The sequence below is a fragment of the Lygodium microphyllum genome, chromosome 1, assembly GCF_053477565.2.
Source record: "Lygodium microphyllum isolate KBCC chromosome 1, Lygodium_microphyllum_v1.1.10, whole genome shotgun sequence".
In the NCBI taxonomy this organism is placed as follows: Eukaryota; Viridiplantae; Streptophyta; class Polypodiopsida; order Schizaeales; family Lygodiaceae; genus Lygodium; species Lygodium microphyllum.
The window spans coordinates 87833441-87854248 of NC_141135.1; the positions used below are offsets into that span (position 1 = coordinate 87833441).

The 20808-nt window shown below is 39.5% G+C and overlaps 1 protein-coding gene across 1 annotated transcript; it reads left to right on the plus strand.

The window, feature by feature from the left end:
- The first annotated feature begins 216 nt into the window (after positions 1–216).
- Positions 217–2331, plus strand: LOC148041372 (transcription factor RAX1-like). The gene is made up of 4 exons (XM_087688128.1): positions 217–605; positions 892–1021; positions 1114–1312; positions 1423–2331. The coding sequence occupies exons 1-4, from the start codon at positions 461–463 to the stop codon at positions 2035–2037; spliced, it is 1089 nt and encodes a 362-aa protein (XP_087544254.1). The 5' UTR covers positions 217–460; the 3' UTR covers positions 2038–2331.
- Positions 2332–20808: the final 18477 nt, after the last annotated feature.

Genomic DNA, 20808 nt, shown 5'->3' on the forward strand with positions numbered 1-20808 from the left:
ACCTGGTCAGATTATTGAAAAGCCCCGGGATTCCTGATGCAGTACAAAGTTTACTGTGCAGACGACGTAACCCAGGTTTCGTCGATCATATTTTATTGAGGCCAATCAAATTTCTACATCGCAACATGGTAAGTTGGAAGCCATCATCCACATTAGTAAGAATACCCTAGAACGTTTCGATTAATCCTGATCACCATATGTAAGAACATGCCCCATTTGGATATGAACCGCAATAGAACTTGTGCCGTCCTAGGATAAGTGATGTATGTTTACCTACTGTCAATGATCACTTGATCACTAGTCGCTATATCCGATTAGCCCTCTAGCTTTTTACACGCATAATGGTACGAATTCGCAAGAGGTAATCACCCGTTCTCCATTATTAATCAAATCGAAGTAGCACATATACCTCCGGGCACAATAGAAGTAGCGTAAGATGTACATGATATAACTGGTAATCATGGGTCGAGGAGCGAGCGTGCACAAGTGTTGCGATAGACAGAAGCTAACGCGCGGGCTTTGGTCGCCTGACGAGGATGCCCGGCTCATCGGCCATATTGACAAGCATGGAGCCGGGTGCTGGAGCAGGGTGCCTAAGCTTGCAGGTAAGTGCAGTCTTGATTAAAATTACGAAGCATCCGTACGACAAGTTTTTGAAATTTTGGTCGTGTATAATCGAGTCGAGCTGTTTGCAATGTTATATTCTAATCTATCAGCTGAAATAGCGAGTCTGTTTCCACATCTGCATCCCGAAATCTGGATTCGCAATTATCTGAGTTGCAAAAATATCGAGCCCAGAGTTTTAATAGATCAGTGTTTGAATTTGTTCATCGACATATTGTATATCGTGTTCCCTGGGAGATTGTTAAAATCAATTGACGTTTAATACAGGGCTTCAGCGTTGCGGCAAGAGCTGCAGGTTGCGGTGGTTCAATTATCTGAGACCAGACCTTAAGCGGGGAATGATCACTGCGGACGAGGAGAGACTCATCATTAAGCTCCGTGCCCTCCATGGCAACAGGTATCACATATTTGTTTTGCAGGTCGTCACAGATTCTCGGTATCCGGCTAGATCAGTTTACGATATTGTTGACTTGTCATTCACGCTAACAGCTGGTCGAGAATACGAGCGCACCTCCCTGGCCGAACCGACATTGGGATCAAGAATTTCTGCAACTCCTTGGCCAAGTCCAAGAATCTTCAGTCCCGCAAAGAGCAACAGCGTGGGATTAGCGATAACAATGAGATCACTAAGGATATCAATAGGAATCAGATTGCCTCACCAATCTTCCCCTTCTCATATTACAACACGGTAAGGACTCGATTGCAGTCACTGCAAAATATATCTATCTGAAAGGTTGATATGGAACGACACTTTGAAATTCATCCGTACTTAAAACAGGGCTCTAATGCTTATTGCAGAATGATATTGGGACCTTCAATGATGACAGTTCAGTGCCTCTACCTGCTGCGTACTGTGAGCATAAGACAAAAAGCTGGATATCATCAATAGAATGTAGCTACAAAGCAGGAGCTGCGCCCATTCATGCACTAAACTATCCTCCAGCAATATTTCTTGATCAGGACCATTCAAACATTCCGGAACGTTCTTCTAAGGTACTCAATTTACTGCAGCAATCCACACAGCTGACCGCAGAAGGAGAAGTTGAAGGTTTGAGAGCTATGTTGTTGTCTTCTGGTTATGGTTACAATGACCATGAGGTTAATGAAGCCACGGCTTATGATTACATTAAACAGAATAACATTTCGGCCAATATAGCGGAAAATGATCAGACCAGCTGGCTATCGACTTCTACGGATATACAATATGCAGGCGTATACTCATATCACTATTTGGCCCATAATGGCATTAGTACTATGAACAGTGATTGCAATCTACCATATAGTGGTGCTCGTACAACTATCAGCAGTAATTCCAGCCAGTATAGTTACATGCTAGCTGACGTGGAGAACGTTTACGAGTACAATAACACAATAGACAGTACCAATTCTATTTACAGCTTATCCTCTCTGTGATTATCGGTCCATTCATGATACCCCTACAATGATACCTTCATCGACATCATCCCACAAATGTGAAATCTAATGCTCGTGCAGCTCTATGTTATCTAATTTTAAAACCATATTCCTTCATTCGGAAGAGCTAAATCAGCTTTCATATATTCTTGGCAGCTGCTCCAGTAAGTATGCTGGTAACAGTTATGAGCTGCAAGAACGGTTCATTGGGTTTAACCCTATTGATAAACCGTCTACTAGGACATAGATACACAGTTCTATTTAGCAAACGGGTTCATTGCAATCCTAACGGGGGGGTGAAATTAAGATCTGGGGTCTAGTGGAAAGCTAGGTTCGAAAAATTATGGGGGGTCCATAAAGTAGGAGTTAGTCATAGATTGTTGTTTGTCAACTAAAAGCTCCGCTCATCAATAGATATTATAATACAAACCATGGTGTCGATATTATTTGTAGATTAATATTATGAGGTGCATATTTGTATTTTCTTCTTCGAAGTCATGATACCTCAAAATCCTTTGTACAACTTGCATTCAGGTTCTAGATCGTCATTACAAATTTTGAAGGATAGGGCCCATTTCTCAATTTGATATTATCATGTTAGGAGTGCCTCGAGAACCCCCTTTCATGCACAACTTATGTACTTGATATGACCAATCGTGAAGTAAGTTATCACAAATTATTTTTCTTTGTGCGCTCTAATGGAAAGAGCCATAGGCTTCTTCATAGCTAGTTCACATGATATAACTAAAAATATCACCAAGTGCAATTGCAAGAAAATGGAGTTGTTCTACTATTGATAGCAACTTCACTTTCCTCGCTCTTATTTCTCCATAAAAGAACATCACTTCCTTCTCTCTCTCCCCCTACGTACTTGACTCTCTTCTCTCTTTCTCCCTTGTTACCTCTCTCCATATATCTCTCTCTCTCTATGTGTGTGTGTGTGTGTGTGTACCACCTTGTGTCCCTTGGCCGTATGTATGTATGTATGTATGTATGTATGTATGTATGTATGTGATGCTAAGAGGCATATTCCACGACAGATTCCATGAGACTACGGTGGATTCCATGAGGTTTTTATTCCATGGTGGATTCCGTGAGGTTTTGTGATGGATTCCGTACAACTATATTTATTTGTCGAGGCTCATACACAAGGTGGATTCCTTATGCGAGAAGTTGACGGGGATGCCTGTCCTTTTCGGGTGTCATGTTCATTTAATGTACACGTGGATGATTCCACAAGCGGATGATTTTGCAAAATACATATTTAAATTAATGGACCTTTATGAGTTTAGAGTGCATCGTATTAATTTAAGGTTAGGACGACAGAGTTCCAACCTATTTATTTATTTTGTAGCTGAAGACTCGTATTCACTTTTATCAGCTTAATTTTACTATTTTCTAACATTGTGAATGCTTGAGTTGATCTGTAGAGCATGCACGGGTGACATTGGGAAGCATTGCGTGATAGCATGTCTTCAGATTATCTAGAAAAAATTATCATTTTTTATGGATGCGTGTCTTATCAGTAAAGGCATGGTGCTAATATTTACTTAGGCACGCTTATTTATTGAAGTGTTTGATAAATATTTATTATTTTGTATGCGCATGGGCACTCGGTTTAAAATTTTCATTATTGGACATTATATTTGGGCACATCCCGACTTTTGGGGCGCCCAATCGCTTTATTCTTTATTTGGACAAAAACAAACACAAAAGCTAAAAGCATGCTAATTGTAAATTGGGCTATTTTTTAGCTTTGAGATGAATAAATTTATAAATACATGCCTTGTGAAGCACTCACACAAGGCATAGGGGGAGATTGTACCCAATTTGTCTCTCTTTTTCATGACTTGCAAATCTATTTTCTTGTTTTATGAGCTTTAGTAGAGTAATTTTGTTCTTGGGGACCTTCCGGTGCTCGCTACGTATGCATCGAGTATCTGATTTGCGCACCAGTGGTATCACAGTGAAGCTGAGATCAAGGGCTTCCAATTGCTTACCATCTCCCGTGAAGCTGAAGCTCTTGGAAGAACGAACGGGTTCTACAATCAGACCGTCAATACCAGCATGTTCCTGGCGATGAAGAATCCCCTATTGTGTTGTTGGATCATGAAGGACCACTCTCTGGCGACGGAGGACCACTTTCCAAGCTCTTGTAGCAAGACGTTTTCTTTTTCAAAAGACACAAAGAATAAGGACTAGTTATTTGGGATTATAAAGCTTATCTCTCTAAATTCTAGCATCGACGGCGGGAGGACGTATTATAGGACATCGATGTCATTAAACTGATGCTGCCATCCTAATTGGTTTCTTTTAAATTCATTAAGATTTTAACAAAGCTTAAGTCTATTAAGCTTGCTTCAAAATCAATCTTTAAGTTTCCTCCTTAGTGAGCATTCACATTGAGCTTACTCCGAACTACCATCCAAAGCCTCAGCAAGCCCCTATTCATACCTGCACTCTGACAGAGCCAATTTCGAGCAAGCAGATTGTTATACGCAGTCTACACGGACGAAGTATTCGTTGGAAGAAGACCTTCATCAATTACCGTAACCGCAAAGAAGAAAGATCATAAAAAGTCTTTTTTAAAAAAACAAAGCAAGCCTTGTAAACCCATCCTTGAGCTACGCTCATTCCTCTAACAAGATTTTGAGTGTGTGAGGTTGTTTGAAATTTTGCAGGATATTTGATCAAACCGCGGAAGATTTTATGGCTGAAGGTGATTTATCAGAACCAACGATGGAGCAAAAATTGGATCTAATTATGATGCAACTTCAAGAGGAATGAAGAGCACCTCAAACTTTGCAAGCTCAACTAGCTACTCTTTAATGATCCATTGTCAATCAAGATGGAGCGCAACCCAAAGATGTTATAGGGCGTACGATCAATCCGACACTCGAAGCACAATCTATGAAGAAAGAAGCCAAGATAAGTAAATAAAATTTCAAATTTCAAACTTTTAATGGGCTACGTGATAAAAACATTGTTCTCGCTTTTATCAGTTAATTTAATGATTACTTCCATGAAGAGCACTATGCTGAGAAAGATAAACTCAAATGTGTCACTAACCATTTAGTGGACAGAAAATTGGATAGTGTGGAGAAATTATATTTGCTTAGAAAGAAATTTTTTCCTTTTATTGGATATAGACCCTCCGTTGAAGCTAGAGCTAGAGAAGTTGTTAGAGGATGGTACTATAGAGCAAGTCATAAATATTGAATGGAAAGACGTGGAGGGTATTGTATCAAAAATAGTGAAGAGATAGAGAAGAAGAAAGCTGTTGGCCATACCTAGGCCTATGCGTAGTCAGTCAACATGGGTGTTAAAGCGAGTGATTACAAAGCTCCTCCCATACCCTTTGTAGATTCTTCAAAAGAGAGTGTCATGAATAAACTTATTAAAAATATGTGGGATTTACAAATTAAGTTTGCTAGTCTTGAAGAGTCAAGTAAAGCTTCTACTTTGAAGACACTACTAGGGAAGATTTTATTTGATATTGTATACATGGTGTGATAGTATAGAGCATGAATGTAGAGACTACGAGTCCTACAAAGATGCTTTAAGAAATATTTTAACTTTTTGACTTTTTAGAAGGATGGAAAGATTTATGAAAATGAAATTAGAATTCACTTTTCACAAACTTCAAGAAGGAAGGTTTACATAAGAATCAGGAAGATCTTATAGTCCAAAATGCATATACAATAGTAGATGTTGCTACCTAAGGGCTATAAATAAAGAGATCTCCAATTCCTAGTGCATGTAAAAAAACAAAGTAATAGACCAAATGCATATAGCTTGCATGTAAGGGTAAAGTTTCAAAGAGAGAGCTAAATAGTGCAAGTGAGAGTATTAGTATTGGGGATCAAAGGTGCATGTGCCTAACTACCCTCATTTACTCATAGCGCAATGTATCTAGAAACTTGTATACTACAAGTGGTGGATGGCCATCAGTGTCACTTTATTCCTTATTCTTTCAGTGATGACAATGGAATAAGGGAAAGGTTGGTTACACATTGTGTCTATTGGAGTTCCCATATATTGTGTCTCTCTCTCTTATCCTTGTTGCACCTCCCACAGCTCTTGCTTTTGTCTTGCTTTCCATTCTGTGCTTCTACTTAACTTCACCTTTCAACTAGTATCAAAGCCTACAATTCAAGTAGCTTCCTCATCAATTTTACTTCAACCTTTAACGACCTACAACTTGAAGATCTCATGACAACTCAACTCTCTTCTTCTCCGTGCAACCATTGAGACTTGGCTCTCTTCTGTCTTTGATGCTTGTCTAGGACCTCTTAACGTGACCTAGTGTGATTGTACTTGTAGCCTCCTCTCCTTTTTTGATCAAGTTTCACTTATTTTACTACAACTCCTGAACCTCTTGGACACTTGGACAAACACTTGAAACTCATCCTGAAAATTTTTGGTTACATTTTCTCACTTCTTGGAAGCAAAATACTTCAACCATTGACTATGCAATAGGGCAATCGAGGACAATATGTATCGAGCTCTCCAATCCTTATGCAATGCCTCTAGAGCTTGGCTTTGATGCCTAGATATTATGATGGTTCCTTAAGGTGCACATTGGATTCCATTGAGAAAATATCTCAACTTGTATAGGGTTTTATTATTGTGCATAGTCCAAGCAACAAGTATTTAATTGAAAAAGCTCTATGTTTTGAAGGCATGTATGCTTCTTGGGTATGCCACATGCTTATGTAAATACTTGGTACTAATATATGTGCTGTGATATGTCTAGGGTGACATTTTAGACTTGTCTTTGAGCTACAATAGATATATTTAGGTGATTCACTACTTATTGAATTGCAAGTTTGATACCTATTGGATTACATGCTCCCGGATATATGTATAGTGTATCGTGACTACCCACATGTTATGTGCTTGATGCATTAAGCATTGTTGTGCTCTTTTACATTTAGGATTTTCTTCTAATAGAATTGCCTTGGATCTTTATGCACAACTTAGTTCTTTCAAAAAGTGTGACTCTGGCTTCATATATATGCTCTCCTATTTGCTATTACATGCTATTACTTCTGCTTGTGGGCTGATTTTATATCATATGCTTTGGAAACTTACACTTACCTCTATCAAAATTTTTTTAGTGATGTATACATGCATAGTGGCCATGTATTGAGTTTGATTATGCTTTGCTTAGCCAATTGTGTGTTTGACAACTTTCTATAGTCGGCACTTGAGATCTCCTATACATAATATGTCTATGCATACATAATCTATTGTTTAGTGACACTTTGAGTTCATGATAGTCTTTGGTACTGGTGGCTTTATGCCTATTCACTACTAGCTATATTGATATATCATGGTTGCTATCTAGATATTCTTGGCAATGGGAGCTTATTATTTTCTCTATTTGACATAAAACATTGGAGTCATTCTTACATTATTGTAATTTCTTTTTTATGCATTCATTTAGAGAGCACACACTTTTTTTGTTAATATGTTGGATGCAGTTGATGGATAGCTGTATACTCATGTATTTTCTCCTATTTCTACTTTATTTTGGCTCAATTTTGGGATTATATAGTAGCCTATACTCTTGTACTTTGCACTTATCTACTATCATAATGGTTCTTGGTTCTCATGATAGTGCTATCTCTAAAATTGAGAAGCTTGATAGTGTTGAGATGTAAAGAGAGAAGATATGTAGAGACGCGAGAGGGAGAGAAGACACACACCATGTACACTACCAAAGACAATCGCATATTGATCACAATCTACATATATATAGGTGAGACCTAGTCTAGATAGGGTGAGCTATATATAGCTCCAACACCCCCCTCAAACAAAGGTCTCTAACTGCATATGAAAAAAAACCGTCAGGGAACATAAGGAAAAAATGTGATCTCCTATATACAAATGTACAAACATGGTCAAGAAGGAATATTGTGTGCATGTAAAGTGAATTTGTGCATGTGAAGTTAAACTGAATATATATACAAAGATGACCAAGAGGTCTGAGATGTATGTGCATATGTGAAGTTATGGTGCTTACAAGGAGTATGTACAATGGCATGACAATGTAATAGTAGTTTCATTCCCAAAGATTGAAGTTGAGACAATTACTCAAAGTTCCAAGTGCAGCATAGTAAAGTGTGTTTCATATAATCCTTTGTGAATATATCTGCAGTCATCTAATCACTTGGACAATGTTTTATCATGATCGTGCCCTTCATTAATTCATATCAAACATAATGATAATGCATTGCAATATGTTTAGACTTGTTATGTTGAACATAGTCCTTAAGACTAATAACACTTTGGTTATCACATCAAATTTATGTGTTGAAGAGAGGAGGATTGCCAATATCTAATAGACCTTTTCAAATCCATACCAACTCTTGACCCGCTAAAGATGCAGATACATATTGAGCCTTTGTAGTGGAAACAATAACACAACATTGTTTATTGCTAGTCTAAGCAACAAGAAAACCATTGATAAAGAAATAATTTCTACTTTAAAATGCATAGATAAGTGAGAGCTTTCCCAATCTGCATCTATATAATCCAAAAGTTGAAGTGAATGTAGAGAATCAGAGTTTTGTTGTGTTGATAAACTAACCCAAAATCTTTAGTGCCTTTTAAATACTTCAAAACTTGTTTAGCTGCAGTCCAATGTTTAAGACATGGAGAACTAAGATGTTGCTTAAGATAATTTGTAGTAAAAAGAATTTCAAGGCGACAATTTAAGCCAACAATTTGAAGACATTCAACAAGATTAGCATAAGGTTGATGTAATGCTAATTGTCCATCATTCTGCACAAAGTGAGAGTTTTTGGTAGAGCTCACAAGACAAGGAGTACTAGCAAGATGTGCAGAACCCAAACCCAACTTCTGAATAATATCTTCAATGAACTTTGTTTGACATAATAATAAAACACCCTTTTCTCTAGCATTGAATCTAAATACCTAGACATGAGTGTATGTCTCCAAGATCGATCATGTGAAACACAAAATATAAAACCTTCTTTACTTATTGAAGGAAGTTGAGATTGTTAGAAACAAGTATGCTATCATCCACTAATAGAGCAAGAATAACAAAACTATCATTGCAATGCTTGACATATAAGTTAGAATCTGAAGAACAAGAGATAAAACCTTATTTTGTAAGGAAGAGATCAATCTTTTGATACCAAGCTCATTAAGATTTTTTGAGACCATAGAGTGCTCGATGAAGTTTGCAAGCAAGATTTCTCTGATGTTTGACTACAAATTCCTGTAGTTTCTCCATGTATATCTCTTCCTTTAAATCGCCATTAAGAAAAGAAGTTCTCATATCCATTTGATGAACTAGCTCCAAATCAAACTCAATAGCCAGTAATACAAGCAATAGGTGAGAAAGTTTCTTAATAAACTCTTGCAATCTATGAGAAACCTTTGGGAACTAGCCTTGCTTTGCATTTATCAAATGTTCCATTTGATATTTTTTTTAGTCTTAAAAACCCACATGCATTTAATAGTAGTACGTCCAGGTGGTAACTTAGTTAGAACACATGTATCTTTAGAGAGAAGAGATTTATACTCAGCTTCCATGGCCTCCTGCCATTGTTCCTTTTGTGGGGATGACATGGCCTCACGATAGGAGACATGGTCTTCACAAATATTAAGAGTATTTTTCAAGAATATCACTACAACAGAAACGAGGCATAGACGCGCACATTAGACGCGCAAAGTCGGGCGCGTCTATCAGAGCGTCTATAAATGCGTGTAAACGTGCGTGTAAATAGACGTGAATTTTATGTCTATATATCCGCACAAATAGACGCAAATATAGATGTGCTATCAGACGCACAATTATTTAACCACCTAAAATTAGCAATTCACATAATTGAAAAACCAAAGTTAATAATTATTTAACCACCTGAAATTGATTCTTGAGCATGCACATGTATGCATGATAAAAACCATAGAATTAAGAACACATTGAATCATTGAATTAAAAAAATAGAGTTAATAATTACTTTTTCATTGCTCTCTAATGAATGGCAGTTCCTCCAGTTTGACAAGCCTGATATAAGTAATTAGCGGCAAGCGACAGAAACCTTACAAATAGTAGCAAGCATTGCAATATGTATCTCGTAATTTCTCTATGTAATTGAAGATGATAAAAGATACTTCCTTTTTATTATGGAAAATTCAATGTTTGCTTTAAAATTGACTATTGATTCTTGAATATGCACGTGTGCGCATGATAAAAAGCATAGAATTAGGAATACACATATAATGAATCAATAAGCAAATTAAGTATGTTACAGTGAATGATCCATCTCATCTTCAATGAGATCAGCCCTTGCTAAACTATCTACTTCTAGGTCTATATTACCAAGAGGTAATGAAATAAATAAGTCTATCCCACTATCAGATGTGTTGCTATATTGCTCAATAACTTCATCAATATCATCGACAATCACATTATTGTCTTCTTCTGCGTTTCCTTGAACATCATCACAAGGTTCTTGTACTATATCATGCATATCATCCATTATGGTGTCATCATGCACATCATCATTATTTGTTGGATTGTCCTCTGCTATCTCGTGGTCGGTAATATTACCATATATTGGTTTTGAACGATTAGATATAGGGATGAAATACCACCATCGGTTATTGTTTACCATTGGATGATACACAACCTGTATTTGAAACACAAAAGCAAAAAACTTAAGTACTTATTATATTGTGTATATGTATCACATATATACATATAAAAAAATTAGCCTTTGCATATATACATGCTCGCATTGTTGAGGTAGTACTAATGTGTCATTCTTGTTTTGGTGAAATTTTGTAGAGTCAATGATTACAAAACCACTTGGATGATGTCTGATTGTGCAATGCTCACCATTTGTTACCACTTCTTTAAACCACTTCACATCCAGTACATATATAAAGAATCGTCTGAAGTCAACCTTCAGAATATCTTAGATCAAGCCACAATAACCTTCCATGGTACCATTGGCAGCCTCGAAGTGAGCAAGGACACCACAATCTTGGGTATTTCTCTTTTCATCTATACGTTGGGTTCGAAGATGTTTACCCTCACACCAAAGTGCATTGAATAATGTGCACTAGTAGTAAAAGATAAAAGATCAAACATGTCAATTATTTATATAAAATAAAACTTATAAAAACAAATTAATTGATAGTATGTCTCACCTTTGATAAGCAACCTCGTGCGTATTCCCACTCTTCTTGAGATATATTAATTTCCTTCTCTTTTTCCATTCTCTCCATTTCCTCATGTAGCCAATCTATATCAATATGACGTGGGAGCGCATTTAGATGATCTGGAAATGAGACATTACGTCCATATCTAGTGCGAAATTCTTGTCTTTCGCTTTTTCTTCTTGCCCTTGCTTTATTATATAGTGTCACCCATTTGCTCATAACATCACTATTGAGCACACAAAAACTATTTAACTTACGAAGTTCTTCTTTTGTTAGCACTTTACTCATTCCTTTTCCTTGAGGCACTATCGAGGTCATTCTCAAGTCTTCATCATCTTTCCATAGTCGTGGTTGAGAGGGATCCACTTCAGCAAGATATTCAGAGATATAAACAAGGGATGATTGCACTAACCAACCCTCAGCCATGCTTCCCTCAGGCCGTGCTTTTTGTCTCACAAAATCTTTCAAGGTTTTCATGAAGCGCTCAAGAAAAAACATCCACCTTACATGAACTGCCCCACAAAGTGCGATCTCATCAATCAAATGTACGAGTAAATGTAATTGAGTAGTCAAAATGGATCGAGGAAAAATTTCCTCCACCAAACAAACCACCTCAATAGATAATACTCGAGCATCTTGCAATGTGTTTGGATCAATTTCCTTCGAGCTCACGTATCTATCAAGATGTATTTGAGAATTGTTTATTTTTGTGTAGAAATTCAAAGATATATAATGAAAAAATACAATGTATACACACCTCACAAGCTCTCCCATCTTGTAAATGATATCACGTACATCTTTGGAGGCACAATGGGATATGCTAGTAGGAAGTACGAACTGAATGTAAACAATATTCATAGATGCAAATTGTCAGTAGAGGAAAAAGTCATCATACCCCAAAGTTTACACATAGTTACGCCACTAATTACTCTATTCATGGTTAGAGATACCCTTACTTGAATCATTTTGTGTCAATCGTGGGACTTCAAACCAGATAGTTGCTCCACACCTCTTTTCTTTTTCTTTATGAAGCACTACAAGATATAGGGCGCTCTGCTAGATCAGCTTCAGCGCGATCAGATGCTTCAACTTCGAGCAGACGATCTCGACGCTCGCGACTTGGGCCAGAGGGAGGGACTGCGACTGCAGGAGGATCAGGGGGGTGCTGCTGTGGAGACACGGACGCGGTGTCTCCGTCTCGTCGTTCAGCTGGAGCTCGGTCACCGCCAGGATTTGTCACACCTGTGGGGACGTCCACTCCAGTTACTCCGGCTTTTGCGCAGCCGTCGGCAGATGTCACGCCTTTTGGTGGCACTCCTTTTGGTGGCACCCCCTCTGGTGGCACCCCTTTGAGTGGCACTCTGGGAGAGGGTACCCCCGTCGGTACACCGGATGTTCAGGGTTCTCCTGGATATGCCCAAGAGCGTGGACGGAGATGGGAGAGGGCCCATACAAGGCACACTCCTAGGGATTATGGATACCTAGTGGATGGCAGGTCAGGAGCCATCATCATGAATGATGAGGGGAGGAGGATGATGGCTCGCATGAGGGAGTTGTGCCAACAAGTTTTTCGGCACAACGTCCTGGATCATTGGAGAAACATACCGGAGGGGAGCAAGGAGTACATAGTAGCATCCTTGCACGAGGAGTTCCCGGTGCCAGCCGCAGTGGATAGATTCTCTACGGGCTGGATGATGGATTGCATGCGTGCATACATGTCACATAGACGATCCGACGCATGCAAGGCAATCAAGAGTGGGGCTCCAAAGCCCGAGTGATTAGATGCAGACGACTGGCGCCGACTGAGGGAGGAGGCTACAAATTCACCAGGACGTTGGAGTCAGCAGCGGGAGGCGGCGAGGGCATAAATCGAGGCCGGATCGGTACATCATCTTGGGAGTGGCGGCCACAGGACATATTTGGAGGACTTTGTAAGTTTCTCTTTTGTTTTGCTTATTTGTTTTTTTGAGATATTCTTTGTACTGACAATCATGTTTCTAACAGTTAGCATTTTGTTTTCTTTGCAGCACTCCATTACAAATCGCGATCCGCAAGGCCTTGAGACTCGATATGCAGAAAGGCACGGTCTCAGATCATTGATCTACCGATTGTATAGATACAGCGGCCCAGTAAGTCACTCATCTTTCTTTCCGTAGTTACCATGAGATATTTGAATGCATTATTGTATGGTGGATTGATATGTTGTTTCTTTTTCTGCAGAATCCGTTTGATGCTCCTTTACAGCGGGAAGAGCTTTCGGGGGACGACGATTTGTAGCTCGTCCTTGGATCCCTAGAGCTCACATACCTTTAGTTTTTAGTCGCCCGATCTATGTAGACATTTTCTATGTATTAGTGATATTGTTTTATGATTGTACCAATCACATTTTATGCGATATCATGTATTTATTTCATCTATCAGTTTTATGATTTCACTATACATTCTTTTTGTTTGCAAACGGTTTGTATGCAGCAGTGCAGAAACTATTTTGTATGGCTCTCATATAGCACACAGTGCTATATGTGGCTGCCCTGCCACAAATTTTTTTTTCCTCTGTTATTGTCGCTATCAGTGTCGCAAATTCTCTGTAAGCGTCGCTATATGTGTCGCTATATGCGTCGCATTTGCGACGTATATAGCGACGCATATAGCGACGCATATAGCGACGCATATAGCGATGATTCTATGGCGTCATCAATAACGACGCTTTTTGCGACGACGGGGGAAAATTTTGTTGTTTGTATTTTCGTCGCTTTAAACGTTGCTATAAGGTCTATATCTTGTAGTGAGGTACTCTCCCCCTCCATTTGATCTCAAGCACTTCACTTTTAAGCCTTTTTTCTGTTTCAACAGTTGCCTTAAAAGATTTGAAGTGCTCAAACGCATCACTCTTTTCCTTCGCGAAGTATACCCAAAGCTTCCTTGAACAATCATCAATAAATGTGACAAAGTATTTGCCACCACCAAGAGATACATTTTGTGTAGGCCCCCAAACATATATATGTACTACATCAAGTATATTTTTGTTCACTTCTCTATCATGCGAGAAGGGTTGTTTCACCTACTTACCAAACTGGCATGCTTCACAGACTTTATGCAATCCTAGAACTCTAAAAGAAGGCAACCCTGTAACCAATCCTCCAAACTATATCAATTTCAGCCTTTGCACATTTGCATGTCCAATATGTTTATGCAATAATTCAATATTTGCAACTACTTCTTTTCCTTTAGCATACATAAGAGCATCCATTGCAGGAATTCCATCATCTAAAGTGAACATTTGGCCAACTCTACTTCATTTTGCGACCAACCTGCACTTATCATTAAAGTCTTCTACAAAATAACATTTTGCATTTAATCAAACCTGCAACCCCTGCTCTACCATTTGGCCAACAGACACTAGATTCTTTTTAATCGATGGCACATGTAGTACATCTGTCAGACTCTTTGTCTAGCCATCATACAAGGACAAGGGAACCTTTCCAATGTGTGAAATTGGGTGGCATGGATCATCACTCATCTGCAAATATCCTGAATTTTGTAAGTCCTACATCGCTCCAAACCATTCAATATGACTGGTCATATGATTAGATGCACCTAAATCGACATACCATACATCATCATGTGTCCCCTTTTCTATAACTGCATTCATCATATGCTACATAACAAATAAATGCTCATTTTTGTCTTCATTCTGTTGTGAAGATGATGCACAATTTCCTTGCTCTAAATTTACCACTGCAAATATCATCCTTATTTGCATAGCAATGGGCTGCAATATGGCCTATTTTGCCACAATAATGGCAAATAATAGCATAATTTTGAGAGCCTCTGTTCTGTCATCCACCTCTTCCTCTAGGGCTCCTGCTGCCTTTAAAGTTTCCTCTGCCTCCAAAAACTTGCATTTCACCAAACTGTTGATTGAACCTGTTTTGCTCGTTATCACCAGCACGTCCCATACCACAGCCTCTCGAAGAGGATATACCACGTCCCCTTCCTAAACTCGAGTAAAATGCGTGGACCTATTCAGCATTTCTTTCAAACGAATCACCCTGCATATTGATCTCTTCAGTAATCATGAGAGAGATCAACTCATCAAAATCTGGAAATGTCTTCCGTACATATATACCAAAGTAACAAATGATTTCCATGCCTTCTCATTGTTAAGGCCACTCATAGTGGATGAAACCAAATTATCATCATCCGGCATTGCATCAATCGCTGCTAAAGCATTTGCAATGCTACTCACCTTCAACACATACTCATTGACAGACATTTTCCCTTTCTTCAAGGCATTCAACTCTTGCTTGAGTTGAATCTTTCGAGCCTTTTTATTTACTAAAAACATGCTCTCAAAAATTGTCCAAGCTGCATGTGAAGTTTCTGCATTCCTGATATATCCTAGCATAGTGTTATCAATGATTGCAGATAGCTAGTAGGTCACCTTTTTTTCTTTCGCATTCCACTCTTTCCATGCTTTTAATTCATCTGCAGTCGAATGGATACCCAACTCTGGCTCCTTTTCTTCACCTGAAACAATTTCATAAAGGCCCTTTCCAATGAGCAAGTTTGTCACACAAAACTTCCATGAAGGGTAGTTGTTCGTGTCGAGCTTCTCAATAATGGGATTTCCACTGTTCTTTGCCATTATCACAAACAAGGATATAACATAGCAAGCTAGTCTTCTGCAATCTTTCACAACACGTGCACAACAATACACCAAGCAACCTTTTTCACTGATTGCTCAATAGTACATGTAATCTGCAATCTGTTTGCAGATAAACCTTATGTTTGCTTCTTGCAAACACCTCAAAAATTATAGATTCACAATCTCTAACCTGCGCACCCACTTTCGGTCAATACAACCAAAATCATAGTGTACCCTCAAATTGTTGTCCACAACCTTGGGGCTCTAAAACGGGGCCTGAAACGGTCTCAGATGCCCAAAATAACTGCTCGCACACCAAATCTCATAGAATCTGAGATTTTTGCTCGACCTGTGCTTCCGGTGCCTCCACAAGCACTATCCAAGAGAGAGAGTGGAAGAATGGGAGAAATTCTTACCCGTTTCTTGCTTGCTCAAACCTTACTTCTTCTCCTTCACTTCAACCTTCAAAATCAGCCTCTCTCAGTAGCACAGCTCTAATATCATGTCAAGAATTGCGTGATGGGGGGATGTGCTTGAGCTGTTGTGCCAAACACACACTATATACACAAGAGGAAGCTCACTCAAGAACACACGTTTTCTTGCTAGTTTCTTCTTCTTCTTCCACACACTATACAATGTACACAAAGTATAGATAAGATACAACATAAAGGAAAGTGGCCTACTAAGTCAAACAGTGCATAATTGACTACACTAATCGAGTGGCGCTATGTCTTTGCCAGTTGTAGGTAGGTGTAACAAACTAAATATAATAAGTGATAAGTCAGTGGCCATGTGAGTATCATAATAACCACCAACGTGCTAAGTGTAGATATGCGGATCCATCTAGCTAGGCAGTCCATCATCAATGTCCGCACATGTTGAGCTTGTCATCTCAACAGTCCTACATACCCATGGGAGAATTCATTGGACAGGGTACCGTAGATGACTCACCAGACATGTATCTTTTTAACCTGTCTAGTGAGAAGGATTTTTTTAGAACCGACTTGATGCCATACTCGGTAGATGACATAGTCTAAGTGCTAGAGCATGGATCACCTGAAAGACCTATTGAGAAGGCTCAGCTTAGGTAACTTATCCTCAAGATACAATCCTATCAGTTGATAGCCGATCAATGTGTGAATATGAGATGCATTGTAACATCCGCATAAATTTTTTTCTTAAAGGATAATACAATTTTTTTTTTATATATTCCCCTCCCCAGTCGACTGATGTGCTGGAAGGGGAGGAGAATAGCAATGAAGCGTAAGCTCCTCAGTGGGAGCCCATGGGTGCAGAGTGCCATGCCTCTCACCACGTCGAGAGGGAGGACTCCCCCCTCCCCTCCCCTATTTAACCAAGAGGGAAGATCGCCACAAGGCAGGGACGAGCCGGGATGCTGCCACAGTCTGAGAAGGGAATTAGACGAAATTTGTGAGGAAAGGGAAGGAGGGAGGAGCCACCTCCATTAAAGCCAGTGTTGCCGCCTGCTCGCGCCATTGGGAAGCACCACCTGCACTCGGCGGTTCCTTGTACGCAGAAGATCAGGCTCCCCTTCCGCATCTCCTCGTCGCATGCCTGCTCGCCATTGGGCTTCTTCTTCCATGTGGCGTGGAAGCTTCCAAGGAGTGGAAGCTTCCAAGGGGCCCTTAAGCCCCTTTTCACCCCTCCCCCCCTTGTCCTAAAATTTCCCCCTTCCCCCCCCCCCTTTCCCCCCCAAGTTTTAAAACCCCTTAAGTCCCCTTTCACCCCCCCCTCGGGTTTTAAAACCCCTTAAGCCCTTTCACCCCCCTTCTTGTGCCTTTTCAAAACCCTTCCATACCTCCCATGACTTAACCTTTAAGCCCTTTCCGTGACATATTGAAAACCCCTGTGTGTAAAATCCCTTATCTCCTTTTCCTTGTGACATATTGAAGACCCCCTCATGTTTTAAGGTCATAAGGTTTTTTTTTTTTCCTTAGCCTTCCCATGTTTCCCATGGGCTTTAAAAACCGCGTGCTTTATAAAATTCCTTACGCCTTTCTCTTGGACTTAGGGATTACTCCCCATTTCTCCCCTGGTTAAAACCCTTAGCCGTTCCTTACCCTTTTCAAAATACCCTTGGGACTTTGATTTTTTTCCCTACTCCAAAAAGAGAAGAAAAGTATTGAGGTGCAAGGGAGCGACGGTGGAATTCCGAAAAGGAGTGTAAAGCTGCTTCCACGTCTGAAGGAATACAATTGCGATGCCTCCTAAGAAAGTCCAAGGCGTAGCCACGGAAGGGTCATCTCCCGGTATCCATGTGGATATCTCACCCCAAGACCAGGTTTTCCTTCTTAGTTTTTATTATATATCGTTGTAATTTAATCATGCAAGGTTAATTGTTAGAAATAGGATATATTTTGTCCTAGTTGTTCACGACGAAGAAATTTAGTCATTAATACATCTAATGAAACACGCAAAATAAATAAAGTATAAACGTATTTTTAGAAAATAGCTTTATGCATTGAAACAAATTATGAGCTAGATTATTACCCATTAAAATAGTATACTTCGGTTAAGCCTAAAGGTATAAAACTGCATCTCACACTATTAACCCCTATTATTTTTGCAATGAATCATCATGGAAAGTGCAAATCATGAAATGATTCTTACGATGCATAAACTCTATCAAATTATTGTTGTTAACTGTATAAATTAGCAAAAAAAAGGTTGCTTATTTAGCATGAATTTTGTTTGCAAAGAAAAGGAATGATTAGTTGAAATTAACCTTGCCTGACCTCAAACCGATAAGTTAAGGACTGAAAAATCAATTTACGCATAGTCAACAAATCATGTGGAAGTAATCTCGAAATTATCTTCTAGAGTTAACCAAATTGGCATAAAACATAAACATCTAAGCTGCGGGTTACTCGTTCGGAATAAGTTAAATTCTAGGAAACACCTATACCTTAAATACTTGCCTGCATTCATTGAATGTAGGGACAGTGAATTGTAATCGTAAAATGAACTAGGGTTTGTCCCTAGGAATCTTACAAAGATGAAACTTGGAAACCCTAGGTCTAACGACGTTAGTCTAAAGAACTTGAAACAGATTGTTTTGTGACTCCATTGTCGCATAGTACGATGTAATACTTGCACAACAAGTACGAAGTCATATGGTCTTGTGATTGGATCACAAGAAAAAGGCCAACTTCTCACAATGAGGATGGCGGATCCTTATGCAAGTTATCTTGCAAGAGGATGAATACTTTGGTATCCTTCTTGTAACGTGTCCACTAGTATCATCCAGGACACGTCTTAGCAGTCCGTCGGCTTCATACCTGGTGTTTCTGCGTAAAGTAGTTTGTTTGGATTCGATGCTAGTTGCTGTAAGGAAATGACCAATCAGGAAAACCCTAATTCAGGTAGATCCTAAGTGGGAACGGACGAAATACTTCCGCTACGTGGTAGATGCGGAAAGCCCTAGATCGCAAATTCACGCTGCACTTGGTTCGAGAACAATGGGAAACGAGAGGAATGCAAAGCTCAACCTCTCTGCCATAAGGCGTATTCCCATTCTGTTCCCCTAAAACAGCTCAAATCGGGTTAAGACATAACTCTAGGTCAACGCTTTTGTTGTTCGTGTCCTTTGATGATCATCCCGCTGTTCTTGGTGATTTGAGAAAAGTTTCCGGCCAACCGGGACCACCCAACCGTAGGACTGATCCATGGCCCATCCTCCGCACTTTCCTTGGGTTGTTTTAGTTATGTAATTATCTGACACATTAGTTGGACATGTAACAACCAGCTTCTTTAAATAACCTGTTAAGCACTAGTTCCTTCACGTAATCTTATCACTTGACATGGAAAAACAATGTCAGACAAGTTCTTTATTAACAGGTCATCATATTTAACTTTGAAATACCAGAGTTCTGCCTGTAGGCTTATCCACAATCCGCCCGAAGGCTATCCAGCAATCCACACGGATCACTATTCCAAGATTCCGCCCGAAAACTAGTATGCGGGCCTCGAGATCCAATCCTGAGTCACATTAGCCTCTTGTACAGGACCCGGAAGGCGAGGGATTTACAGCCAGAGCCCCCTTGGCACCCAAGCGTCCTCCTGGTCCAAGTAGCGCTCAATGGAGAGACCTCTCGCGACTGGTTCGGTCCACGTTCCTGGCGCGGTCAACAACCCCCTTGGTTAGGGTCAGGCAGGCAGTCGGGGGTAACTGAAGCCACCTCTCCCTTCAAGCCTTCAACCTGAAGTATGGATATTCATTTAATTTGTAATTCATTGGTCAAACAAGTCAAATAGTACTCTAAAATCTCTAGCAAGCACAAACATTTCCTTTGATCATTTTTGTTGTTGGCAAACTGCTAAGGAATGATTCCTTCCTTTCGAATGCATCCAGCACTCGATTCGGGGTATCTTGCAACTTGGCAAGATCCCATATATTCTGGGTTGTGGCATACCATATTAACCCAACTTGGTCAAACCTTAAAGTTCGTTGGGTACTTTAGTTTCTGGTTTTTAATCTCCAATTAATATTCCTTACTCAGAAGGATATCAAAGTATACATCCTCTTGCAAGATAACTTGCGTAAGGATCCGCCATCCTTGTTGCGAGAATTTGGCCTTTCTTCTTGTGATTCAATCACAAGACCATATGACACCGTACTTGCTGTGCAAGTCCCGCATCGTACTATGCGATAATGGAGTCACGAAACAATCGGTTTCAGTTTCTTTAAGCTGACGTTTGTTAGAGGCCTAGGGTTTCCTAGCTTTATTTTTTTGTAAGAAACTCAGGGACAAACCCTAATTCCTTTTACGTTTACAATTTACTGACTCTACAATGAAGGAATGTGGGCAAGTATTTAAGGTATAAACGTTTCTTGGAACTTAGCTCATTCCCAAAGAATATTTCACAGCATAGGTATTTCTAAGTTTATATTGTTTTGGTTA